The following is a 22,092-nucleotide window of genomic DNA, read 5'->3' as shown; positions in this document are numbered from 1 at the left end:
TAGTAAGTGGCATCCACAGGACCTCAGTACAGATTCTGTTTTCCCTCCTGATCCTTCTGCTTCTTACAGTGAACTGGGTGGAAACATGCCATCCTGTTCACAGGTCTCTGAGCCCCCTCCTATTAGCCTTAAGGCTTCTGCTCTGAGCAACAGGTCAGAAACTTCTGGAATCTTCCAGAAGAACCATAAGAGAATGGAGCCTGAGAGCGGTCTGGAATAGACCTCAGTTCCTTGTGCTTCAGAGCCTGGGCTTCCAATGCAATACCAGCCCGAGACCAGACACTGCCTGAGTCTTTGATCTAGATAAAGACAGCATAGCCCAGTGAACTGACAGACATGTGGTGGACTGACAGACATGGCATAAGAGGACAAGGAAGTATCACCAAGGTGAACGATACTAATTTCATTGTGTTTAATATTTCATATTTTAAAGGGACCATGAGAACCACCCTCCACTTGGTCTGTCTCCAACCCTTCATTTAGGAAGCTATATTTAACAAAAATAGAATAAAACAGTCTCCAAATAGATGACCTGCTTCATTTAACCCTTCAGATCCATGGGGGAGAAAGGCTACAGAAATGTCACATCCCTATATACTAGTTACCAAGGGAAACTTAAAATCATACCTCTCTCAAGAACAGCACATATGACTGACCTCGTCTACAAACCCACACAGAAGATTGCGGTGCTTTAGTGAGCTCCCTCTCTGCTTGAGGGAGACCCCTCCTTTTCACCATCATTAGTTCTATAAGCAGGCTCAAAAGGAATCCGCTCTCCTTCCTAACAGAATATAATTGTCTAAATCAAATTTGTAGCCGTGACCATGCCAGCAATGTCACATTTAAAGACAAATCTCATTTAATTAGGCATGACAAGCCTGATAGGAGAGTACCTCGTGAGAATGAGGCTGCCTTGGCAAAAGGCTGGACCTGTTCCATAGCTTGCAGTGCTAAAGTCTTTTTTTGTTTGTTTTTTTACATTTGTTGATTGCTGTTCTGCCTTTGAGACTGGATCTCACGTAGCCCAGACTGGCCTTGAACTTCCTATGTAACTGAGGCTGGACTTGAACTCACGATCCTCAGCCTCTGCTACTTGTGCACTATCACCCCTTTATAACAACAAAGAAAACAAAACAAGAAAATAATCCAGGAGCCTTGACTCCAAAAGGGAACTATCCCTGCCATCACACCATCTGACGGGTGAAATCAGTTAGTTCTTAGTACACTGATGCCTAATAATATAAGGAAAAGCTCACATACACACAGTGATTAAAATTCTGGCCCAGGGGCTTGGCAGAGTCTGCTGGAAGCATTTTGTATCATATGCTATCATTCCACAGCCTATGCTACTAGCAGGTCTTTGCTTATTCATCAATACCAGGTCTCATACACCTATGCACACCAGACCAGCCGATATTTTTAAAAATCAAGGCGTGACAAAATCAGAAAATTACTGACACACACTTACACAGTCCAAACTGTGCCTGAGGAGACACAGAAATGGGAAATCAAGCTGACAGCCTGCCCTGGGCCATTCATTCTTCCTATTAAACCTACATATTATGCCCACATAAGAGAGAAACACACAAGGCATTGCACCCTGGGATAAAGAGCGCAAAGGTCACCATGACAGGTAAACAACCAACAACAACATCACCTAGCTACGAGGGAGGCAGAGGTAGGAAGATAGCAAGTTCAGTGTTGGCCTGAGTATAGCACAAGTCCTTGTTTCAAAAGAAAAAACAAAAAAAGGGAAATTTTAAAAGGATGGAATGTACTTCCGTGGTAGTTAACTTGCTGAAAAGAAAAGAAAAGAAAAATCCCAACACAATTTCACCAGGGCCAGGGATAATATGACTCAGTGGTAGACTCTTGTCTAGCACACTCGAGGCCATAGGCTTGATTCACAACACCACTGGACAACTTTTCAAGAACACTAGGAATAAAACAGTTTCCTATATAGCTTTAGTTCTTTGCAGGGAAGGAAAAACCTCAGCTGTCAGTAGTTACAGATTCCACAATCAAGACATCCTTTCACTGACTTTGATCCAGTCAACACTAATACACACTGACCTCACTTTCAGACACCACAGTCACATAGCAAGCTGTACTTCTGGTCAGAACACATGGAAGACACTAACGACTACAATCTTCTGAACCTTTGTTTCTTTAAACAAGTCCTCTGGTCATTGTATCTAGTCTCTACTCTCCCTCGCACACACTTTTATATCCTTAACTCTCCTTGGACGACATGCACCACCAGGCAGAGATTTTTATCTGGTTTGTTCCTAGAATTCTGTCTGACACAGACAGCATAGGGGCTCAGTAAATGTCTGTTAAGTGGATGAATCACATTCTCTGTTCAAACTAAGTCTATCTATTCCACAAATACTAAACAAATGCCTAAACACTCAGATGTGTTGCCACCCACGGGGGACACAGAAATGCAGGACACCAAGCCCTTGCTTTCCACAGCTCCTGAAATACTGAGGGAAGTACAAAAACACAGAGGCAAGTATGAGACAGCCCACTCCTGATTTGATTGAGACAAACGGTCCTTGGATGCTCAGGGCCTATGGGCTCACAGAAGCCACACCCGAACCAGCTACAATGGAGAAAGTAGAACCCAGGGAGGCAGAGGAGGTGGCTGGGGTGTCTCAAGTGAAGGACACTTAAGTGCAAAGAGCTGGAGAAGGGAAGGGCTGTGCAGTGGTGAGAACAGAACTCAGTGACGTTGAAAGGCTTCATCCAGCATGGACTGAAAGGTTCAGAGCAATCTAGGCTTGACCCTGGAGGCAACAGACACCCGAAAGTCCCTGCCCTTCCCCCAGCTCGAGGAGCCACAGCAAAGGATGGAGGGGGCACCTACCTGGTGTGCTGCTGGAGGTGGGAGAGCTGTCGGAAGGACTTGTCACAGTAGGAGCAGTGGTAGGGCTTGACACCCAGGTGAATGCGCAGGTGCTGGGCCAGGTAGGACGCGTTGGCAAAGGACTTGGAGCAGTGTGGGCACTTGTGGGGCTTGGCCTCTGTGTGCGACTTGGAGTGGATCTGCATCTCAGACTTGGTGAAAAAGGTGAGCGGGCATACCTTACACCTGCAGGCAAGAGGCAGCTTCACGCCTGGGAAGATCCCCGCCCACTGCAGTCGGTCTCCAGGGAGACCTCCTCTCGCAAAGAGACCCTGTGCATGGGGCAGATTCTACTGTGGAGTCCAGGGGACAGGGCCCCACTTGGGAGAGACAGAGGCAAGTTCCAGAGCGGGCACCTTCTAGTCTGGAGGGAGCTCTGACATCTGGGAACATCTGTAGCTGTCTGGGGAACACAGCTACATACAACCACAGGGAAGCCAAGAAAGGCTTTTCCCACAGCCACACCTGACGCCCTGGGCGAGGAGGGTCTCTCAGACTAAGTCATTCTGACCTGGCTGTGTGTTAGAATCTTCTGGAACCTTTTGACAAGTACAGGTGCCTCCCTACCTCCCTACCTCCACCCAACTACCTCAGAACGTCTGGATACCCAGGCCTGGCAGTAGCATATTGTGCAAGCCCATCAGATGTTTTGACATGGTCCCGACAACTTTCATGTGACAGGGAGGACTGGACTCTTAGCACTCCAGGGTGCTACCCACCCTGGACCACCTCTGATGGGGCTAAACTCAATTCCTCACCTTCCTTCCCTGATGGCCAGGTATTCTGATGGGACCCTACCCCGCTCTTTCGATCTTAGCTCCCCGACCCCGCCTGCATCCCCTGGGGCCCCACTTATCTCTAGGCACACATCTCCACCACAACCCCACCCAGATCCCATGTGAAGAGACCCTCACCTGTACGTCTTGCCCTCCTTTGCGGTCTCACCAGAGGCCAGGATGGGGTAAGGGACAACAAGGACAGGGGGACCCCCTGGGTTCTCTGCCTTGATCTTTTTGCGGCCGCGTTCAGACTTGGGGGGGCCGAGGAGGCCATGGCCCTGGATTGTCTTGATGGAGTCCAGGAGGGGGGGGCTGGTGATCCCTGAGATGAGGGTGGGGGATGAGGCGATGAGGCGGCTCTGGCTGGTGGTGGTGGGTGTGGATGGGGTACTGGTGCCTGTGCCAGTGCCTGGGGTTGACTCAGATGTACTCACAGCAGGTGTCCGAGAGGAAAGCCCCAGACCTGGGAAGATACACACATGGGGGCAGGATGAGCTCAGCACAAGCCACCCAGCTCTGTGACTGACAGGTTCTCTTGCCTTTCTGAGCTATTCCCAGCCCTAAATTACAACTCAGGGGTAACTAAATGAGAGCTTGCATAGGTGTAAAGTGCTTTGGATAAGCTGAAGACTAAGTTAAATTAGATTAAGAAGTCTGTTTAGGGGCTGAAGGCCTAGCTCACTGGTGGAGTGCTGGCCCAGCACAAGGTCCTGGGTTTGAGTCCCAGCACTACAGAAACCAAGACGCACTTTAGAGATAATTCCACCCCCAGGAAAAGTCCCAGGTAGGCAGACATTCACCTCCATGTTATTTATAATAGCAAAATTTCAGAGTCAACTGAACTATGCAAATCGGGGAAGACCTGGGTAAACAGTGGTCGGCCTCCTCTTCAGAACTTCCCGTTATCTTTGTTTCAAAAGGCTATGTACGATGCACGGGGAAAATCAACAGCCACAATGCGCACAAATGTGGTGTGGGGACTGGGCAAGCTCTAAAAGTGATGGTTTAACTGTTTCCTGGTTCGATAACAATGACATTTGAAAGAGAAAAACTCCCAAATTCTCTAACAACAGTTTTTATTTATTTACTTATTTTTGCTTCTTGAGACAGGGTCATATGTAGCCCAGACTGGCCTGGCCTTAAAGACCCAAACCTCTTGCCTCTATCTCCTACATGTACTACTGTGCCCAGGCAAAAAGTTATTCTTTGAAAAACTAAGGCAGAGCAGGCATTGGTGGCACAGACCTTTAATCCCAGCACCCGGGAGGCAGAGGCAGGCGAATCTCTGAGTTCGAGGCCCTGTCTCAAAAAACCAAAAAAGAAAAAAGAAAAACTGAGGCAGGAATGGAGTAATAGCTGTCTGTAATCCACGCACTTGGGAGGCTGAGATAGCAATGGCCAGTTCCAGGACAGCTGAGACTCCACAGAGAGGAGGAGGAAGGGGCTACAAACATCTACCATAGCAACTTTAGTAGATAAAATATAATGCTAGTATTTACCACCTGGCTCAATTCTTAGATCTATCTCTATATTATTTTAAATAAGCCAAAATCTGTGCATAAAAAAAATACACAGGGTTGGAGCATCGTTTGCACCCCACACTGGTAGCAGGAATGTACACTGGCTCAGCCTCCACCGAGGACAGCATGGCAATAGGTATTAACGTTTAAATGCTCATAACCTTTAGCCAGGCCATTGAGTCTACTTCTAGAGATCTCCATAAAGGAACATTCACACAGAAGCACAAACATCTCCATGCAGGGGCTTTCCACACAAAACTGTTTTCCCACACGATGCTGTAAAGTGCTATCCCTCAACAGGGGCTGTGGGCACAGCTATCGGACCTCTGCAGCCACCAAAACAGGAGAGCTTCAATGCAAGTGACACAGAGAAATGCTAGACCGAGCAAGCTCATGGGGCCCATCTGTCACAAAGAGCACACTCTAACTACACGGGCAGACATGATACCGTGAGCGTCAACATGGAGGCAGACATAGATGCTCCCATCAGCTAATACAGTTCTCTTTAACAATGGAGGGGAATTTTTTGTCATGGGGGATTTTCATTCTTTGTCTGTCTGCTTTGAAATTATTTGACTCTTTTACTTGGTAATGTCACCCAATTTTCAACATCTGTGATTAAAGGATAAAATAAAATAAATTACAGAGAAAACATACCTAAGAATGCTAACAATAGCAGAGGTAAGGCTAATTCTTTTCTCCTTTCGGGTTCTCTGAAATGTCTAAGTTTTCAATAATGACCATGTTATTACTTTACAACAAAAGTGCAATAAAGATGTCCGGGATAGAATGGCAAATAGGAAAAAAAAAAAAAGTTAAGCCATTGACATGGCCCTGCCACAAACACAGCAAACACATGCATATTAAAAAAAAACAAACAAAAACTATGGAAAAGAAAAAACATGCACTAAAAAAGTCTCTAAGATTCTGGGTTAAGGGGGGGGAGTCTGGTTAGGCTCTGGGAATTATGAGTAATTTTTTTTCTTAGTTCCTCCTTTTTCAGAATTTCCCTTAATATGTTTATATTGCTTTTTTAATATTACTTTTACAGTGAAAAAATAAATCTAATAAAATCATAGTAGTGGGAGATGTGCAGAGTGCAGCTGGGGTCTGGGGAGCCTCACAAGACCCACAATTTTGGGGCATCTCCAAGAGAACAGGGAGAAAGGCCCTTGGCTGGTGGTAGAGGTGAGCCACCAAGGGGGCGACCTGGCCTCGGTGGCCTCCTGAGCAAGCTTGTCCCCAGGCTCTGAAGAGGGTGACCCTCCCTGGGTGTTTCCCCTGCACCCCAGTCCCAACCTCCTCAACACTGAGCTGATGCTCAGCTGATCTCACCCAGGAGCACAGCCCAGGGCACCCATCTCCCAAGCACCTCTCACCCTTCACATCCTGTCCAGCACGGAGGCCTCTTCACTCTTTGTCACAGAAGAATCCCCACAGCCACCTCACTATCTTCTCCAAAAGCTCTCCCTCTTCCGTGCTGGTCCCAGAACCCGGTCTCTACCTCATGACCAGACTAGACTTCCTACAGCCGTGGCTCCCCCTGCCCCCGGGGAAAGGGCAAACTGCGGAGTGTGGGACACAGTGCCTCCGGCCTTGCTTTTTTCCTCCGCTGAACCGAGGACTACATGAAGATGCTGGTGTAGTACCAAACACTGTCTGTTCTTCAACCCAGCACTGGCCCGCCCCAGGCTGCTCTGAGGAAGGACTGTTACTAAGCACACACAAATGCTAAGTGGAGTCACTGCCACACCACTAATCCTCGGTCCTCCCCAGCTAAACAACCTGGCCTCTGGCCTACACACGGTTCCCTCTGTCAGGGCCCTTCCATCTTCCTGCTCCACCACCCTAGTCTCCCTTGAGCCTTTCCTCTTCTCCATGGAAGTCGTCTGGTCTCCTATATCTGTTCAAACTTGTGGGGCTCTGAGTCCTCTGTGGATCTCGATTTCCTAGAGAGCATCCGGCTGTTGGAAGGGATTCTCAGAGTTCAAGGTCAGAGGAAGCCTGGGGACTATGGCTAGCACCACTAGCCCCTCCTCAAGCTTCCCCTACAACCCGGGGTCCTGCCCACGCTGTTCTCATGTGGCCAGGTCCTGCTCTCACCGAGTCCCATCTGGACCAGATACCCCAACATTCTCCACAGACCTTGCCAGCCCCCCCCCCTCCCCACACCACACCCACACTCCCTACCTCCTCCAGCCCCGCCCACTCAGCCTACCTGTGACAGTACTGGTGGCCGGCCTGGCGTGCAGCGCCACGTCGGGCTGCGGCACGGACTGCGGGTGCAGCCCAGGCACCTGCTGCAGCTTGGGCAGCGACATGACGGCCTGGCTGCTCTCGGCGGGCGCGGGGGGCACTAGCAGTGGCTGCTGTGATGAGGCTGAGGTGGGTGGCAGGTGAGGCGGCCGGATCTTCTCGGCCATCAGCTGCTCTTTGATCTTGTTAATCAGGACCAGGTTGTCCAGCTGTAGAAGGGAGGGACGGATGAGTGGGGATGAGTGGGACACTCTCCCGGGCCCTCTCACTGCAAGCTGCAGCCCAAACCCCGGGCAAAGCAAAGCAGCTCCAATGCGGAAGGTAGCAGGAGCCTAAGTCTTACCTGGCTGGGCATGGTGGGAGGAGGGGGCCAGAAGTAGGGGTTATTAAATCGAGGTTCGGCCATCCTGCAGGAAGAGAGAGCGGCTGTCACTATCAGCTATGTCTCCTTACCCCTTGGGACCCAAATTTCTCAGCCAAGTGGGCCTCCCTCCAGACTCAGAGCCCCACATTCCCAGGTTGAAAAGTCAGGAATTCAGTGTCTCACTGGGAGGACCTCAAGGGGCAAAGGTCACATTCAGACCAAAGTGCTCCCAGTACCCCCCCACCATGCTGCCAGACCAGTTTCCTCCCCTAGGTTTTAGAACCAGCCCCGTGGGTCCAATGTAGGGCCCTCCCCCACCCAGAGACAACCTGGAGAACCCTGGGAACACCTTTGTAAATAGCCATGAAGCAGAAGCCACTACCCATTTAGGATCCTTGTCCTCCTGCCTCCTCCCCAAGGGAAGACACCATCATCAGAACACATGGGATGGGGCACGTGGTAGGACAATTTGCACAGGCCAGAATAAGCATTCCCTCTGACTCCACTATTATACTGGAAAATTCAGGCATGGACAGGTGGACAGGTGTAGTGTCTGACGTGGGAAGTTGGAGGGCTGTGCTTAAGGGCACGAGGCTGGAGAGCCCAGGGGTCAGCGTAGTGTGACAAAGGCATGGGCGGCCCCCACCACTGGCAAGTTCCATGGCAGCCTGAGGACTGACAGCCTTTTCAGTCAGGGCAGGTCAATGCAAAGGCCAGGCCGTTGACTAGCTTTGTCCTCAGGGTGGGGTTCAGCGGGTGGGAGGGTGGGGGTGAGTTTTCTGTGGCTCTAGAGTAAGTGACTTTCAGGGACCGGCTGCTGGGGGTAGGGGTGGGGTGTCTCATTGCTTCCCATCTACGTTGACTGAATAATCTTTCAGAAATCATTTCCCTGCAGCTTTAGACCAAAAAGAAATGCCTGCACCCTCTTCTGCTCCCACGAGCTTGCCGAGACCCCTACTGGAATTAGGGCTGAGGAGCAAGCCCACAATCCCATCTGAGTGATTTTAGGAAGGACTTTCCTATCAGTCACCTTTTGTGATCTCTACTTGATAAGCAGGACACAAAAGGCAGCCTTTATCTCTCAGTGCAAGTGAGAAACTGGGGCTTGGAGAGAAGGCAGAGGCTGCCTAACACCTCCAGGGTGCTAAGGTTAACCTGGCCATTTGCTTTGTAAATGCTATCCTCAGTGGAACAAAGGCCTCTGCAAGGAAGCCCGCGGCTGCTGCAAAAGGCCTTACCCCTCACTCCCACCTGGGGAGGAGCAGAGGGCTGGGGATGTGGGGTAAGCAGGACAGCTCCCATCTTGTCAGTCCCCAAGGCATGGGAGGCCCTTCCCTCTGTCCATCAAACCCCATGGCAGCCTCTTACAGACAAAAAGCCATGTTCCACCTGCCTCGTGCCCTGACTGTCACCAGGCCTTTGGGACTAGCCCCTGCCCGGAGAAAACTCTCAAAGCAAGACTCCAGAAAGGAGGCTACAAGTTACCAGTGCCTACCTTGTACCAGGCACATTGACACTGAGAGCAGGAACTCTCACTAAGGGAGGAGACAAAGTTCAGAGAGGTAGAGTGACTGACTCAAGATCACACAGCAAGTGAGCACACCACTGAGACTCTACTAGCCTCAGCCTAACTCCAAGCCCAGTGCATTGGTGCCAGAACTGTTCCAGGAGAGGAGAGAGCCTCTGGCTGTAGGCTTGTGGGGGTGTCCTGCCTTAGGGTGACATGGTTGTGACCTCATGAGTGGACACAGCTTAGAAATGGGGAGGGGAGACTGGGGCACTAAACTAAGGTAGCTTGGGGATGGGTGCATATGTGAACTGCATGAAGGAATGAACGGAGACTGAGAGTCTGGATTCTCTGGAAGGAGAGCCCACCCACTTTCTAGCTACTCAGTTTATAACGTGGCCTCTTGGGGAACTCTACAGATGCCCAGGAGAATGGCAAGCAGGGAAGACTTTCTGTCCCATTCCACAGAGGAACTCATCAGCCATTAGAAGGCCGCAGGGGCAGGTAGCGGCAGGCCTGGAAACGGCCCCCTGAGCTGTTCTCCTCATTAGTAAGGTGGCTGCTCTGTCCCACGACTCTGCCCACTGCACTAGGTTGCTTCCAGATAGTTCTGGGGAAGCAATCCCTTCCTCTTCTTTTCCCTCTTCTCTGGCTCAAGGCCAAATCTAACCTTCCCAGATCCCAACCCAGTTAGGGAGCTGACGCTTGCCCAGGGTCCCATTGCTGAGATAAAGTATATGCTATCATTTATCAACCCGCTGAGTAGCCAGAGATAGCCCTTGCCTTAGCTGCAGAAGCAGGCACACCAAGGGGAAGCTCTCTTTTCCCAGGGCACCAGGTCTGCTCCACAACCCTCTCCTCTCTACCCTTCTCCAGCTATGACCCAGTCAAGGACCTTGGCCCTGGCTATCTACTGGGCTCTCACCATTGCCTGGTACTCGCTGGCAGGTGGGTGTGATGCAGGAGAGAGGCAAAAATGGGAGGCATTCAAGATAGATGGAGGGGGGTGGGGTGTAGCGGTGTGGAAAAGGATGAAGGCCTTCCCAGAGCTAGAATGGTACGTGACACCGAGGCCAGCGCTAGGGCCTCGAAAGCCACAATGAGATAGGTACTGAGATGCCAGTGGTGGGAAGATGACAAGAGGCATGCAGGACCGGACCAAAGGGGCAATGTGGCAGAGGGAATGCCAAGGTCAGGGGAAGTATGCTGGAGTAGAGGCAGAGGCAAAGCCTGCCAGGGCTGGGTGTCCATGCTGGGTGGGCAGAGGAGACACACTGGTAGTCAGCTGGGGCCTTCAGCACTGGGCAAAGGCCAAGACCAGGAGCCAGGAGCCACCCAACTTGACCCTGACCCTTGCAATCCCCCCCAACAGTCATTTGATTTTCTTATTTAAAAGGTAAAGAAAGTTAAATCGTGGATGAATGACATGTCTCTGGAGCTGTTTCACAAACACTGGACCAAACCAGGGACCAGCATTAGGGAACCCAGGGCCAGTCAGAACTATCTTGTCTTCTGAAACAGCGAATGGAGATTCACAGGAAAGAGCTCCCACCCATGAGGCCTTCTACACATCACCAGACCACTTCCTTCAGGGCCACCTGGGTTCCTGGGTGTCTGGGGCGTCTTGCCTTCTTGATCTCTCTCACTCCCGACTGCCTCCCCACCCCCTGCATTAGGGAGCAGGACCCCTCACTCCCTAGCAGCTCAGGACCAGTGGCCTATCTATTTGGGAGCTCTAAGTACCAAGCAGCCGGAGCATCCACCTGCCCTTCCCTCAGGCTATTTCTCAGAATCTACTCTGCAACAGTCAGCCAGTGCTGGTCTTGACTTTCTCCTGTGCAAGCCTCTCCTCCAGTCACCCACCTCTGAGCAGGTCATAGGCAACATAGTTACCCGCCCACCTCAGACCAGCCACAGCTGAGATGGGTTGGGAGGCCATTCCCAGACACTCTCCAATCTACCCTTGCCTCCCCATCAGTCCTGGCTATGAGCACCTCCCTCCCACCAGGGAGCAGCAGACTCGGGTTCAAATCCTGACTCCCCTTCACTGAATGTGTGTCCTTGGGCAAGTCATGTGCCCAACTTCCAAGTAAAGGATAGGCTGCTTAGAGGCTGGCCTACCCTGCAGGAGTGAGCCAAGGAGGATTCAGGGGGAAATGAGGCCTGCCTTGAGTCTCAAAGAGTGAGTGAGAGTCAGCCAACAGATGGGGCAGGCATTTGGGTAGAAGTGTCGGTGTCAGCTAATGTCTGAGGTAAGCAATGCTCTGGCGTGAGGCGTGTGCGGCCTCCCAGAAAGACTGGCACACAGAGATGAGCCTGGACAGTCAGGGCCTTGTGCAGAGGCTGATCCCTAGCTCTTAGGCCCAGAGTCCAGATGTTTGCAACAGGAGGTGAGGGGAATGTGTGATTTGTAAGACCCCTATGACTACCAGCTATAGAAGGTTCTAGAGAGGCCGGGAGTTGGGCAGGGGAACTCCCAATTAGAGGTGTGAGGCTAGGGCTGCATCTGGCCCAGAGGAGAGTGACCAAAGGGGCCTGGCTACTCAGGGGGAGCTGGTGGCCGAGGAAGACAAACACAGTCAACATAACATGCAGGCAGCACCAAACCCAGACAGGGGACAGACACAGACTTGTGACCACATGCATGGACCCATGGACACAGGAAGCCAAAGCTACCAACACTACAAGGGCAAGCATACCTCCCCCGTGACACCCCTAGAGGAGAGCAGTGAGGGCACTCAGGATTTTTTATGAACACAGTGCCTTGATCCCCAGAGAACAAACCCCTTATTGACAAACCCACAGCCTAGAATCACAGGTTCCTTACCTAGAAGGTCCTTTCCCACTTGGTGAACTTCTACTCATCCTTCAAGACCCAGCTCAAGTGTTCCCTCTTCTACGGAGCTTTCCCTGAACCCCCAGTCAGTCACTTCCTCTGTGTCCCCAACAGCACCTTGTATATGGGAATAACAATAACAATAATAAAATGACAGCTACTGTTGATTTAAACACCAATGTGCTGAGCATATTATGATTCGAGTTACTGAATCTTCCCAATGACTTTGTGAAACAAGCATTTAACAGAAATACAGCTCAAAGATGTCAATCAACTTGACCAGTCACACAGCGGGTGAGTGAGGGCGTAGGATGCCCACCCAGCCCTGGCCCAGCTCTAAAGCTCTGGTGTGGCTATGACTCAGTGGCAGGGAGAATCCCAGGCAGGATGGTATCCGGTATTTCACCTGGGCCAGCCAGCAACTGATCCAAGGTGGCCACCTACAATGGGCTGGGGACTGTGACAGGATATTTATAACCGTTACTTACTGCAACAATAGACCCATGGTACAGATGAAGAAACTGAGGTCCAAGGAGGTTAAGCAGCCTGGCTGAGGCTTATGGGGCCAAGTACAGATTTCAAAGCAGATCCTTCCGTCACTTTTTTCCAGAATGCCTCTGAGGCTAGTCTAGCAGCCTCCAGAAGGAAGGGATAACTGAGGGAGGGCCACACTAGGTGCCAGGCTCTGCCGCACGGGGAAAGCACAGGCTTAGACCACCGGGAGACACAGAGGACACACAGCCCACGGTGGGTTGTAAGGGGGCTAGGGGCCACTGCTGCCAGGATGGAGGAAGTGGGTGTTGTCAGTTCAACAATTTAGGCCCCGCCCCCAAAGCCACAGACATTAAAACTGAGATCTGCCTCATCCCCATGGCCACACGGGAGCAGGCTTCCAACAAAGCAAACAGGGGTGGGGATGGGTGGGTAGCGATGGGGAAGTGGGAGGAGCAGGACCCTTACAGTGGAGACTCTGATTATAAGGAGACTTCAGGGAACCACGCCCACAAGGGCCGGGAGCCCAGGGGGAGGTGCTAGCCTCTGCTGCTTGGGGTTTTGTCTTTGTTTCTCTGATTTCCAAATTCTCAGTCATGGCATTCAGTTTCTTTTAAAATGAAAACAATAAATTTATTATTAAAAAAAGAAAGAAAGAAAGTGCTTGGGAGCCTAAGAGGGGAAAGCGAGGAGGCTCATGGGAAAGTCAGCTCCGCTGATGGGGGTATTCCAGGGCCACCACACATAGTGCCTTTCCCAGCTGCATCCTAAGACCAAGCTGAGAGGGAATGTCAGGAGGGCTTCCGGAAAGAGGCAACACAATCTGCACTTTGACCCTGAATAGGATTCTACAGGTTGGGGCCGGGCACAAAGTAGGTCTCTGCCCCTCACCCAGTATTCTGGTCCAGGCCTTTGGCTATTGCAAGAGCCCCACCCCCACCTCCCGCAGGTTCCTCTACCGCAGTCTCCACACCCTGTGCTACCTAGAAGCTTCCATGGCTCCTTACTGAAGACATGGGGAGAAGCTCCTGCTACCCTCTAGTCTCACCGCTTGTCCAGCTGCACACTGACCAGCCAGACTGACAGTTCGTTTCTCCACAGTGTCCACTTCCCTTCTTGCTTCCTCCCTGTCAAGGATGTCAGGGCCATTTCTGACATCCTTGAAGGGGAGGAATGATTCCCAACTCCTCCCATGGGTCCTGGTGCACAGGCTCTACTTCCTGGAAACATTCGGGGTCTGTTTCCCCCTGTGGGCTCTGTTCCCTGAGTGCCCTGGGTGTCCATCATCAGGGCACTTTCCACATCAGAGGCCTTCTAAGCTGGCAGCATCTAGCGGCTGAACAAACGAACGAATGAAGGAACGAGTGAACGAATGAAGGAGCGAATGAACAAAATGAATGAATGAATGAATGAATGACAGTGCATATGCATGACTAGTGAAGAGAACTAAAAATGTCACAGCCTGGACAGAAAAAAGTATCCTCCCCCTGTATCACACTCGGTCCTGTGGCTCATGTCTACCTGGTCTCATTCTGATTGACATGAGGAGGGCCTGCATGTGTGCTGACCCTAAAAGATGTAAACAGCTGGTGAACACAGTCAAAGGTTCTGCCTCACTAGCTATGAAAAGTCAAGGAGCTTCACCTGCCAAAGGAGCAAAAAGAACGATGACAATGCTATCACCCCAAGCTGGTGAGGATGTGATGAGATTGGCCACCTGTGGATGACCAGTGGGGGTGTAAACCGGAACACCTACCCATGTGTCGAGGGTCTAAAAACAGCCAGACCTCCTGGCCTACTGTGCCCTGTCTCGGTCATCCATTCCTAGAAAACATCCTCAAGTTCCAGGCACAACACTGCTTGTGTCCATGTGTTTTTATGAGCAAAAACTGGAACAACCAAACTTACAAGCAATAGGAAGATAGCTCTGAAGTGCCACTCCTCTCTGACAGTCCATAGTGGCACTGTTGTGACTTGTTCAACATGCACATGAGCCTAAGAGGAACCAGGGGCACAGAGGGACTAGGGAAAGCTGCTCAAAGCCAAGCAGGGAATGTGGGGGTTCTCATCCAGACTGTATGAGATCTGGAGCCAGGCTACCATGCCTACTAAAAACCATGGTTGACAACATTCCATGGGCAGTTGGAGGATACTCATGATACAGGAGGGCAACAAAAGATAAAGCCACGCCCAAGATTGGATGTTGGAAGAAAAGAGGGAGATGAGTGCTAACGTGGGGGGGGGTATATGGAGTTTGGAACAGGGCAAAATGGGCTGGGGGGTTGATGTACTTCATATCTGTCTTTTATGACTTTTCTACGGGGTGGCTATGTGGCTGTCCTGAGGAATTTTTTTTTAATAAAACTGAAGCTTTTGTAAACTTTGTTCGGCAAAGTAAGGCACCCTTGCCTCCTATTCAAAGCACCACACTCTCCAAATTCCACAGAAGAGAAGCTAAGGGTCCCACTGCAAGCAAGCTCCAGCACCACCATGCTCCTAGATGGGAAGGCAGTTAGGAAGGGACTCAAGTCCCATCACATCCAAGGGCTGTCAGGAAGAGTCTCAAGGGACAGCCAGCCTGCCTGCCACTCATTCTCCCCCTGGAAGCCCTTTATTGGCCCCATTGCTTGGGGGAATTCCTAAGCCCACAGCTGGTCAGCCAAGGCTTCTGCAAGGCCCTTCTGCCAGCCACATCTCTCCCTTCCAACCAACCTTCTGCTCCTATAGCTCCTGCAGCCCCCGCCACAAACAAGCTGCTTTTATATGCCAGCAGGTGCCACAGATCTGAAGGTGACATCTGGAGCCAGAACCCTGGCATCGAACCTCAGCTCAGGCCACACTGCCATGGGTGGACGGTCTGGACGTTTGTCTATCCAGTTGCCCATGTAAGTTATGAGCTGGCTGAAGACAGCTTATTTGAAGTTTCACGGTAACATTCCCTGTTCCCAGGCCTCATGGCCCAACTGACAGGTCTTAGGTTCAAGGCCATTTTTTTTTTCTGATCTTTTCCCTACCTAACAAGAATCAGCCACCCAGCTCCACACTCGTAGGCCCCCTGTATCTTCCACCTTTCCTTTCTCATACCTCTAAATACACTGGTCTCCCCAGCAGCCAAGAGTTACCTTCAAGTTTAGGATCATGGCAAAACCATGCGCCAACCAAATTAGAGTTGGGCAGGGCCCAGTCCACATTAGTACTCCACATGGCCCGGAGGGACTCTCTAAGCCAGAAGAGCAGCAAGATGCAGGAGCATTCCTAGTACGGGGGGAACAAGGCTAGCTCCCCAGAAGTGCAGAAGGAACTGCATAGGTAGCCAGGTGGTGGTGGCACAAGCCTTTAATTCTAGCGCGAAAGAGGCAGGGGCAGGTGGATCTCTGTGAGTTCAAGCCAGTCTGGTCTACAAAGTGAGCTCCAGGACAGTCAGGGCTGTTACTCAGAGAGACCCTGTCTCAAAACAAACAAAAAAACCTGTACGGGCCAGGAGGCAGGAGAGCCCACGGTAGCATGTTGGTCTGAAGTAGGTAGGATGTAAGGAAGGCACAGGCTGGTGGCCAGGGCAGTTCATGCAAGGAGGGAGGGGCCTGAGCAATGGAGGACAAGGTTTCCAGCGGGCAAATCCGTGTGTGGCCATGGGATGGCTGAGAAAGGACAAGCAAGAGGCCTTGCAAGACAAGAGGCTGAGGTGAGATTGCCTTCTGCCTGGATCTTTGAGACCCACTCACCCATCTCATACTCAAAGTCTACCTCCCACAGCCCCTCTGCCCATTCCTCATTCCTCCATTTCCCCCATTCCTCAAAGCCCAAAGCCCTTGCTGCTCCTCGGACCCCACCCAGCCCAGCTTCAGAATCTGGCTTCTGTGAACTTCTGTGAGGAGTGGAGCTAAGGATGCTGGATCTAATTAGGGCAGGTTTTTGTAGCCCCCAAGGCCCAGGAAGGGCTGTTCCCACTGTGATGGCAGAGAGCTGATCCTGGCAAAGGGGGCTGATGTCTGGGCCCGGTGCCCTCCCTAATCTCCCAACCCTTTATCCTTAGCAACTCCACCCCCACCTCCAGACACCCAGAGATGTGCAGGACCTTCTCCAGGCTGAGACACCACCATCTTACAGACACAGAGCACAGACCTCTTTCTACTGCCAGCTCCCCCAGAGATGCCAGGTGCTGACCATGACAGCTGCTCACACGTCCTCCACCTCGGTCCCTTTAGAATTCCCACTCAAACTCGTCCCAACTTCACAAGAAAGATGCTATGAACATTCTGAAATGTGGCACACTCCCAGAAAGATGCCTAAAACAACCTGAGCAGCATGCTAATGTGTCAAAAAGCATACTGCCAGGACCATGTGAGGAGTCCTTACCCCGTCCTTTCACTATAGTTCTGCCCAGCCAAACCCTGTCTTCCTGGTTCTCAGGATATACTCTCTGATTTGGGGGTCAGAGAGTATGTACTAAGCCACTTAAACTCATGAGTTAGTGAGGGCTGAGGAAGCAGAAACTTCTGGCAAGCCCTTCTGGGTCTCTGGGTCCTTCTCTAGGAAGTGAAGGGGCTCAACCAATCACAGTTGGGAAGGGGTGGGCCTAGGCCTTCACAGGCTGAAAGGATGGATTTTACAGCCAGAGAGCCCAGGTTTGGGCCTGAGGATGGTAGCAAACCCCAGAGCTCAAAGCTGCCATTTGTAACAGGTGACAGTACTACCACAGGGCTGCTATGAGGGCATGCTTCAGGTTTCAGGATGGTGCCTGGCTCTATGACACCGTCACTGCACATGCTAATCTGCCAGGGTGGCTCCTAAGGTACAAGGAGTCTTACACTCGTGTCCCAGGATCTGGGATGCAGGAGCTTCCTGCGGCTCTTCTGACTTCTCCCTGTACTAGGCCTGCTCTGCTAACACGGATCCATCTGTCCTTCAAGACAGATCCCAAACTGGGAACCCCAGCATGTGATCATAACCCCTCCATGAAATAGTTCCTTCCCCGTCCCATGTAGGCAGTCTGTGGTCAGATTAGGCAAGGCTTGGCGCCAACAAAAAGTATGGACCCCAAACAGAAGGCTGGGTGGCCACGTGGGTGAGTGAGAGTCCAGGGAAGACCTGATATAAACTGGATCACACTATTCCCATCCCCGCCTGGCTGCTCGCCCCCTCCCCAGGGTCTCGGGGCGACTTAGCCTTCTTGTGTTTGAGTGGCTCCACTTCTTTAGGCAGATCCAGGCAAGGAGTGAGCACTTACCCACAGGAGTGCAAAGGATTCATGAGGACTTGGGAATGGTAGAACAGATGTCTATACATGTAAGAATATGTATGTTTGAGTGTAATGGGGAGTCTTCCTACTGCAGCCAGGTGTCCCTCATCAGAACCCCGGCACCTGGCTAACTAGACTATCGTCTAAGGCAGTGGTCCTCAACCTTCCTAATGCTGCAACCCTTTAATACAGTTCTTCATGTTGTGGTGACCTCCAACCGTAAAATTATTTTCATTGCTACTTCATAACTGTAATTTTGCTATTGTTATGAATTATAATGCAAACATCCGACACGTAGGATAGCTGACATGTGACCTCCCCAAAAGGGTTGTGACCCACCAGCTGAGAACCATTGCACATTTGAAAAGCCTAAGGCCTTTGCTCAAGCTCAAAACAGAGCATCCTTGCTGGCCATATGGGTGAGGCAGGAACCAACACTCTGAGGGCTCCTTAGGCCTCAGAGCCAAGTCCCTCAGCTTGTCCCTCATACTTGATCAACTAATGTGACACTACTCAGCCACCTGCCCAGACCAGCCCAGTCTCTAAAGTCCACCTTAGGTCTTGGGTTCCAGAAAGCTCTCCGACACCACAACTCCAACACACTCCTAAAACAGTTGGCTTCCTCAGCGCCAGGCATAGGCCTGTGCACCAGGAATATTGCCCCATGGTGGAGAAGAGGATGGTACTGAAGGATGGTTCTACGAGAGAGCAGAGGCTCTTGCAGGCAGGGGTCAGTAAGGCTGGGCTTCTCCACAACAACTGTGGGAGCCACAGCGCTGATTTCCAGACCCACAGTGCCCCACTCCCCACCCCCACCCCAGGGATAGATTTCCTGACTTCTCCATGCCTATACTCCTAGGCTGCAAAAAAGGATGATAACAATGGGGGCTATATATTTCCATAAGTGCAAAGCCTTGGAGAACATGCTCTGGCACAAAGCGAGCACTCTCTGTGTCCACTCTAAATACACAGGTGACAGTCCAAGATGTGGTCAGGGTCAAAGTGTCGAAGGTCCTGAGTGGGAAAGCTGCTCCGACGTTGCAGTTCTGAGTTTGGGAGAGGCTATGATTCTAAGATTCCACAATTGAATCATCGCATTATTTCCTAACAACAACCTCGAGACTCCCAGGGGAAGACGACAGACCTCAATGTAACTTCATCTCCCAGGCACTGCCGGGACACCAGGGCTGCCACCACACCTGGCTCCACAGCTGTTCCTCACCTCTGCTGAAGCCCCAGCCACACCTCACTGGAAGCTTGAGTTGAGCTTAAGCCTGCATGGAATTTAAACACGTTCCCGGGCAGACAGTGAGAAGTACAAATAAACACACGAATGAGGTTTCAGATGCCCAGAGCCACAAAAGAAAATAAGAAGGGGCTCATGTGACAGCAGGGAGCTATTTACAGCAAACGGTCAGCAAAGGCCCCTTTGAGGAGGTGATGTTCGATGGTGCCACCAGCTAGGCAAGGATTCAGGAAAAAAACATTCCAGGCCAGGGAAGGTGTACAAAGATGCTGGCCTGGCCAGAGGTGCTTAGATAAGGGGGTGAGCATGGCGGGGGAGGGGGGGCAAGAGCAGGGAAGCAGAGGTTGAAAAGTGGGCAAAGCTGGGACCATGAAAGCCCCTGCAGGCCCAGAGAGGAGTTTGAGTTATTTATTTTTCTTCTAAATGTTCAGGAAACAGTGGAACTTTCAGCAGGAGAATAAAGAGACAGAATGGCCAGTCAGGGTCCCCAGATCACTTGGTGTTCTGAAAATCATCACTATGGTTGACAAAGTCAAGACAGGGCATAGAAAAGTAAGTGGCAATCCTTATGGTTCAATGCACATGTCCAGAGAGCCCAGCATAGACCTGGCCAGGGGTGGGAGACACCTAAGACCCTGTTATTATCTTCCCAAGTATCAATGAGATCAAGCAGAGCACCCCACTTTACAGTAGTCTCTCTGACGCTCACAGAAGTAGAGCATCCTCAGAGCCCTGAGACACAAGCAGGCCTTCATCTTAGGACCCAGGCCCACTGCTGAAAGGGTTGCTGAAACACTTCATTCTTGTGGAGACAATCCCTGGGGACTCACCTGAAGCCTTGGCTTTTCTCCCTTGCTGGCTTTAGAGAACCACTACATTTGCATCTCATATCTGTCCTCATATCATCTCAACCTGGGCTGGACTGGATGAACTGATGGATGGATGGATGGATGGATGGATGGATGGATGGATGGATGGATGATGGGACACACAGGCAGACTACTGAAATGACTAACCAATAAACCACTGAGTAGACAGTAGGATAAATGAATAAATGAAACAGCAAGGATAATGAGCAACAACCAGAGAGAGATACAAGGACGTGCTTGCCCAGGGAAGGGCCGGAGCTATGCTAGCTTCAGACCCAGGCCACAGCTCACTCACACACCAGCTTCCAACCTTCCACCAGCTGGCCTTCACTCCCCAGGATCACATACAAACTATCCATTTAGCCCTTGGGACCAACCTATGTCTCCATCTAGTGTGGCCATTATTTCCCAGCCCCTGAATCAGCTAGCATCACTCCATGGGGCCCAGTGGTTCACTATCTCTCTGAGCATTTCCCAGAAGAAAGGAGACAGGAGACCAGGACTCCAGTCCTAGCTAAGGCCAGACTTTCAGCCAGTGGCTTCCTCTCTCTGAGTCCAGATGACCTCCCAGGGCCTTTCCATCTCTGACATTCTTTGGGGTGGGGGTAAGCCTCTGGATTTTTACACAGCCACTGGGGTCAACAGAAGAATTTCAGACCAAAAACTAGAAGTTGGGAAAGGTCCTGCCCACAGCACCACCCACTTAGGAAAGGCCCACACAGGGAGTCTGCAGGCCTGAGTTAAAGCCCTCCACCCTCTGTCACCGCCCAACCTCTCCATGCCTCAGTTTCTTAGATTTTAGAATGGGAGTCAACTGTCCCTGTCTAAACATCTGACCTCAACTTAGTTTTGGGGAGAGCCTGACATAGCAACAACCACATATGACATTGTACAAACTGTAAAGTTCAATTTCCTGAATGATTATGATGATAGGGTCTGGAAAAAACGAAGGGGGTCAACACTGTCCTATTCCTGTTTGGTTCTGTTGGAAACAAAGCATCCTGGTGTCAGAGCTCCAAAACAGAGAACAGTAGTGAGAACCCAGCAGTGGATCCCGACCGCAGTTCTCTTCCCACTGGGGAGTGTAACTGTGACTCTGGGCCTCAGTTTCTCCATCTAAAAACCTTGTTGGTTCAGAACCCTGTGGCCTAAGCAAACTTGGCTCTGCAGCTTAACATTCCCAGACCTTGTACCCCTGACGCTGTCCTTAGGGAGAGAGTTCACATAGCCTAGTGGAGCCAAGACACAGATCTAAAGGGAGGCTTGAGTGTTTTCCCTCCAGGAAATGGGGGGGTGGGGGTAGATAAGCACAAAGGTTCTGAGCATTGCACAGGATCCTCCTAGGACAAAGTCTCCCAAAAGGGGAAAAGACCAGGTTCGGATTTTATAGGCCTGGCCTCGGACGGCTCTGCTGGCAGCAGAGCCAGCAGGTTCTAACCTGTCCAGACGGACACTTCAGAAATTCAATTGATGTCCAATCAGCAAACTTCAAAGTGGCAGGCAGGGTGACAGAAAGGGGTTAAGAACACAAGCAGAGGAGAGGCCCATGTTACAGGGGCCAAGCAACCAGCTACTCCTGTGTGTATTGGGACCCACAGGAGCTGCAGGCCTGTACCTAGCCAAAAAGCCACCACCAAGGCCATTCATCACCAGAAGCCAGCTCTGGAAGCCAAGAAGGCCACCCATACCTGGAGGGGGTTCTTCAACTGTAACCAACAAGACTTGTCCGAGAGGGGGCTACCATAACTTCCTGTCCACCAAGGGGCTCTGGCCACCCATGAAGGGGCAAGCCTCCCTCCACCCCCAACACACACAACTCCTAAAGGATCCACACTGCTGGAGGACAGGGTGGTGAGAGAGAAGGGTCATGTCCTCACGACAGGGATCTTAGCTCCAAACCCTGGGCCCACTCTAAGTCCCTAGTGCCAGCCACCTCCCCAAATTTGGGGTTATAGTATAGTTCCTTACAATACCACTTTGATAGAGCCTGGTTCAAAGGACTCCTCCCCAAAATTCACCTCAACCCTACATACATACATACATACACACACACACACACACACACACACACACACA

At 51.2% G+C, this 22,092-nt stretch overlaps 1 protein-coding gene across 1 annotated transcript in view; it reads right to left on the bottom strand.

Moving 5' to 3' along the window:
* The window catches only part of Znf362 (zinc finger protein 362), a 31,342-nt gene that overhangs the window by 8,109 nt on the left and 1,141 nt on the right, over nt 1-22,092 (bottom strand). The window contains exons 2-6 of the mRNA XM_027399356.2: nt 12,162-12,287; nt 7,807-7,870; nt 7,426-7,672; nt 3,823-4,150; nt 2,870-3,094 (exon numbers count right to left, since the gene is read on the bottom strand). Of these exons, the coding sequence (XP_027255157.1) occupies nt 2,870-3,094; nt 3,823-4,150; nt 7,426-7,672; nt 7,807-7,870; nt 12,162-12,199 (902 nt within the window). The 5' untranslated portion in view covers nt 12,200-12,287. The remainder of the gene's footprint in view (nt 1-2,869; nt 3,095-3,822; nt 4,151-7,425; nt 7,673-7,806; nt 7,871-12,161; nt 12,288-22,092) is intronic.

The sequence above is a fragment of the Cricetulus griseus genome, chromosome 2 (genome assembly GCF_003668045.3).
Source record: "Cricetulus griseus strain 17A/GY chromosome 2, alternate assembly CriGri-PICRH-1.0, whole genome shotgun sequence".
NCBI lineage: Eukaryota > Metazoa > Chordata > Mammalia > Rodentia > Cricetidae > Cricetulus > Cricetulus griseus.
The sequence above is the reverse complement of the archived record's forward strand: the minus strand, read 5'-3'. Positions and strand labels throughout refer to the sequence as shown.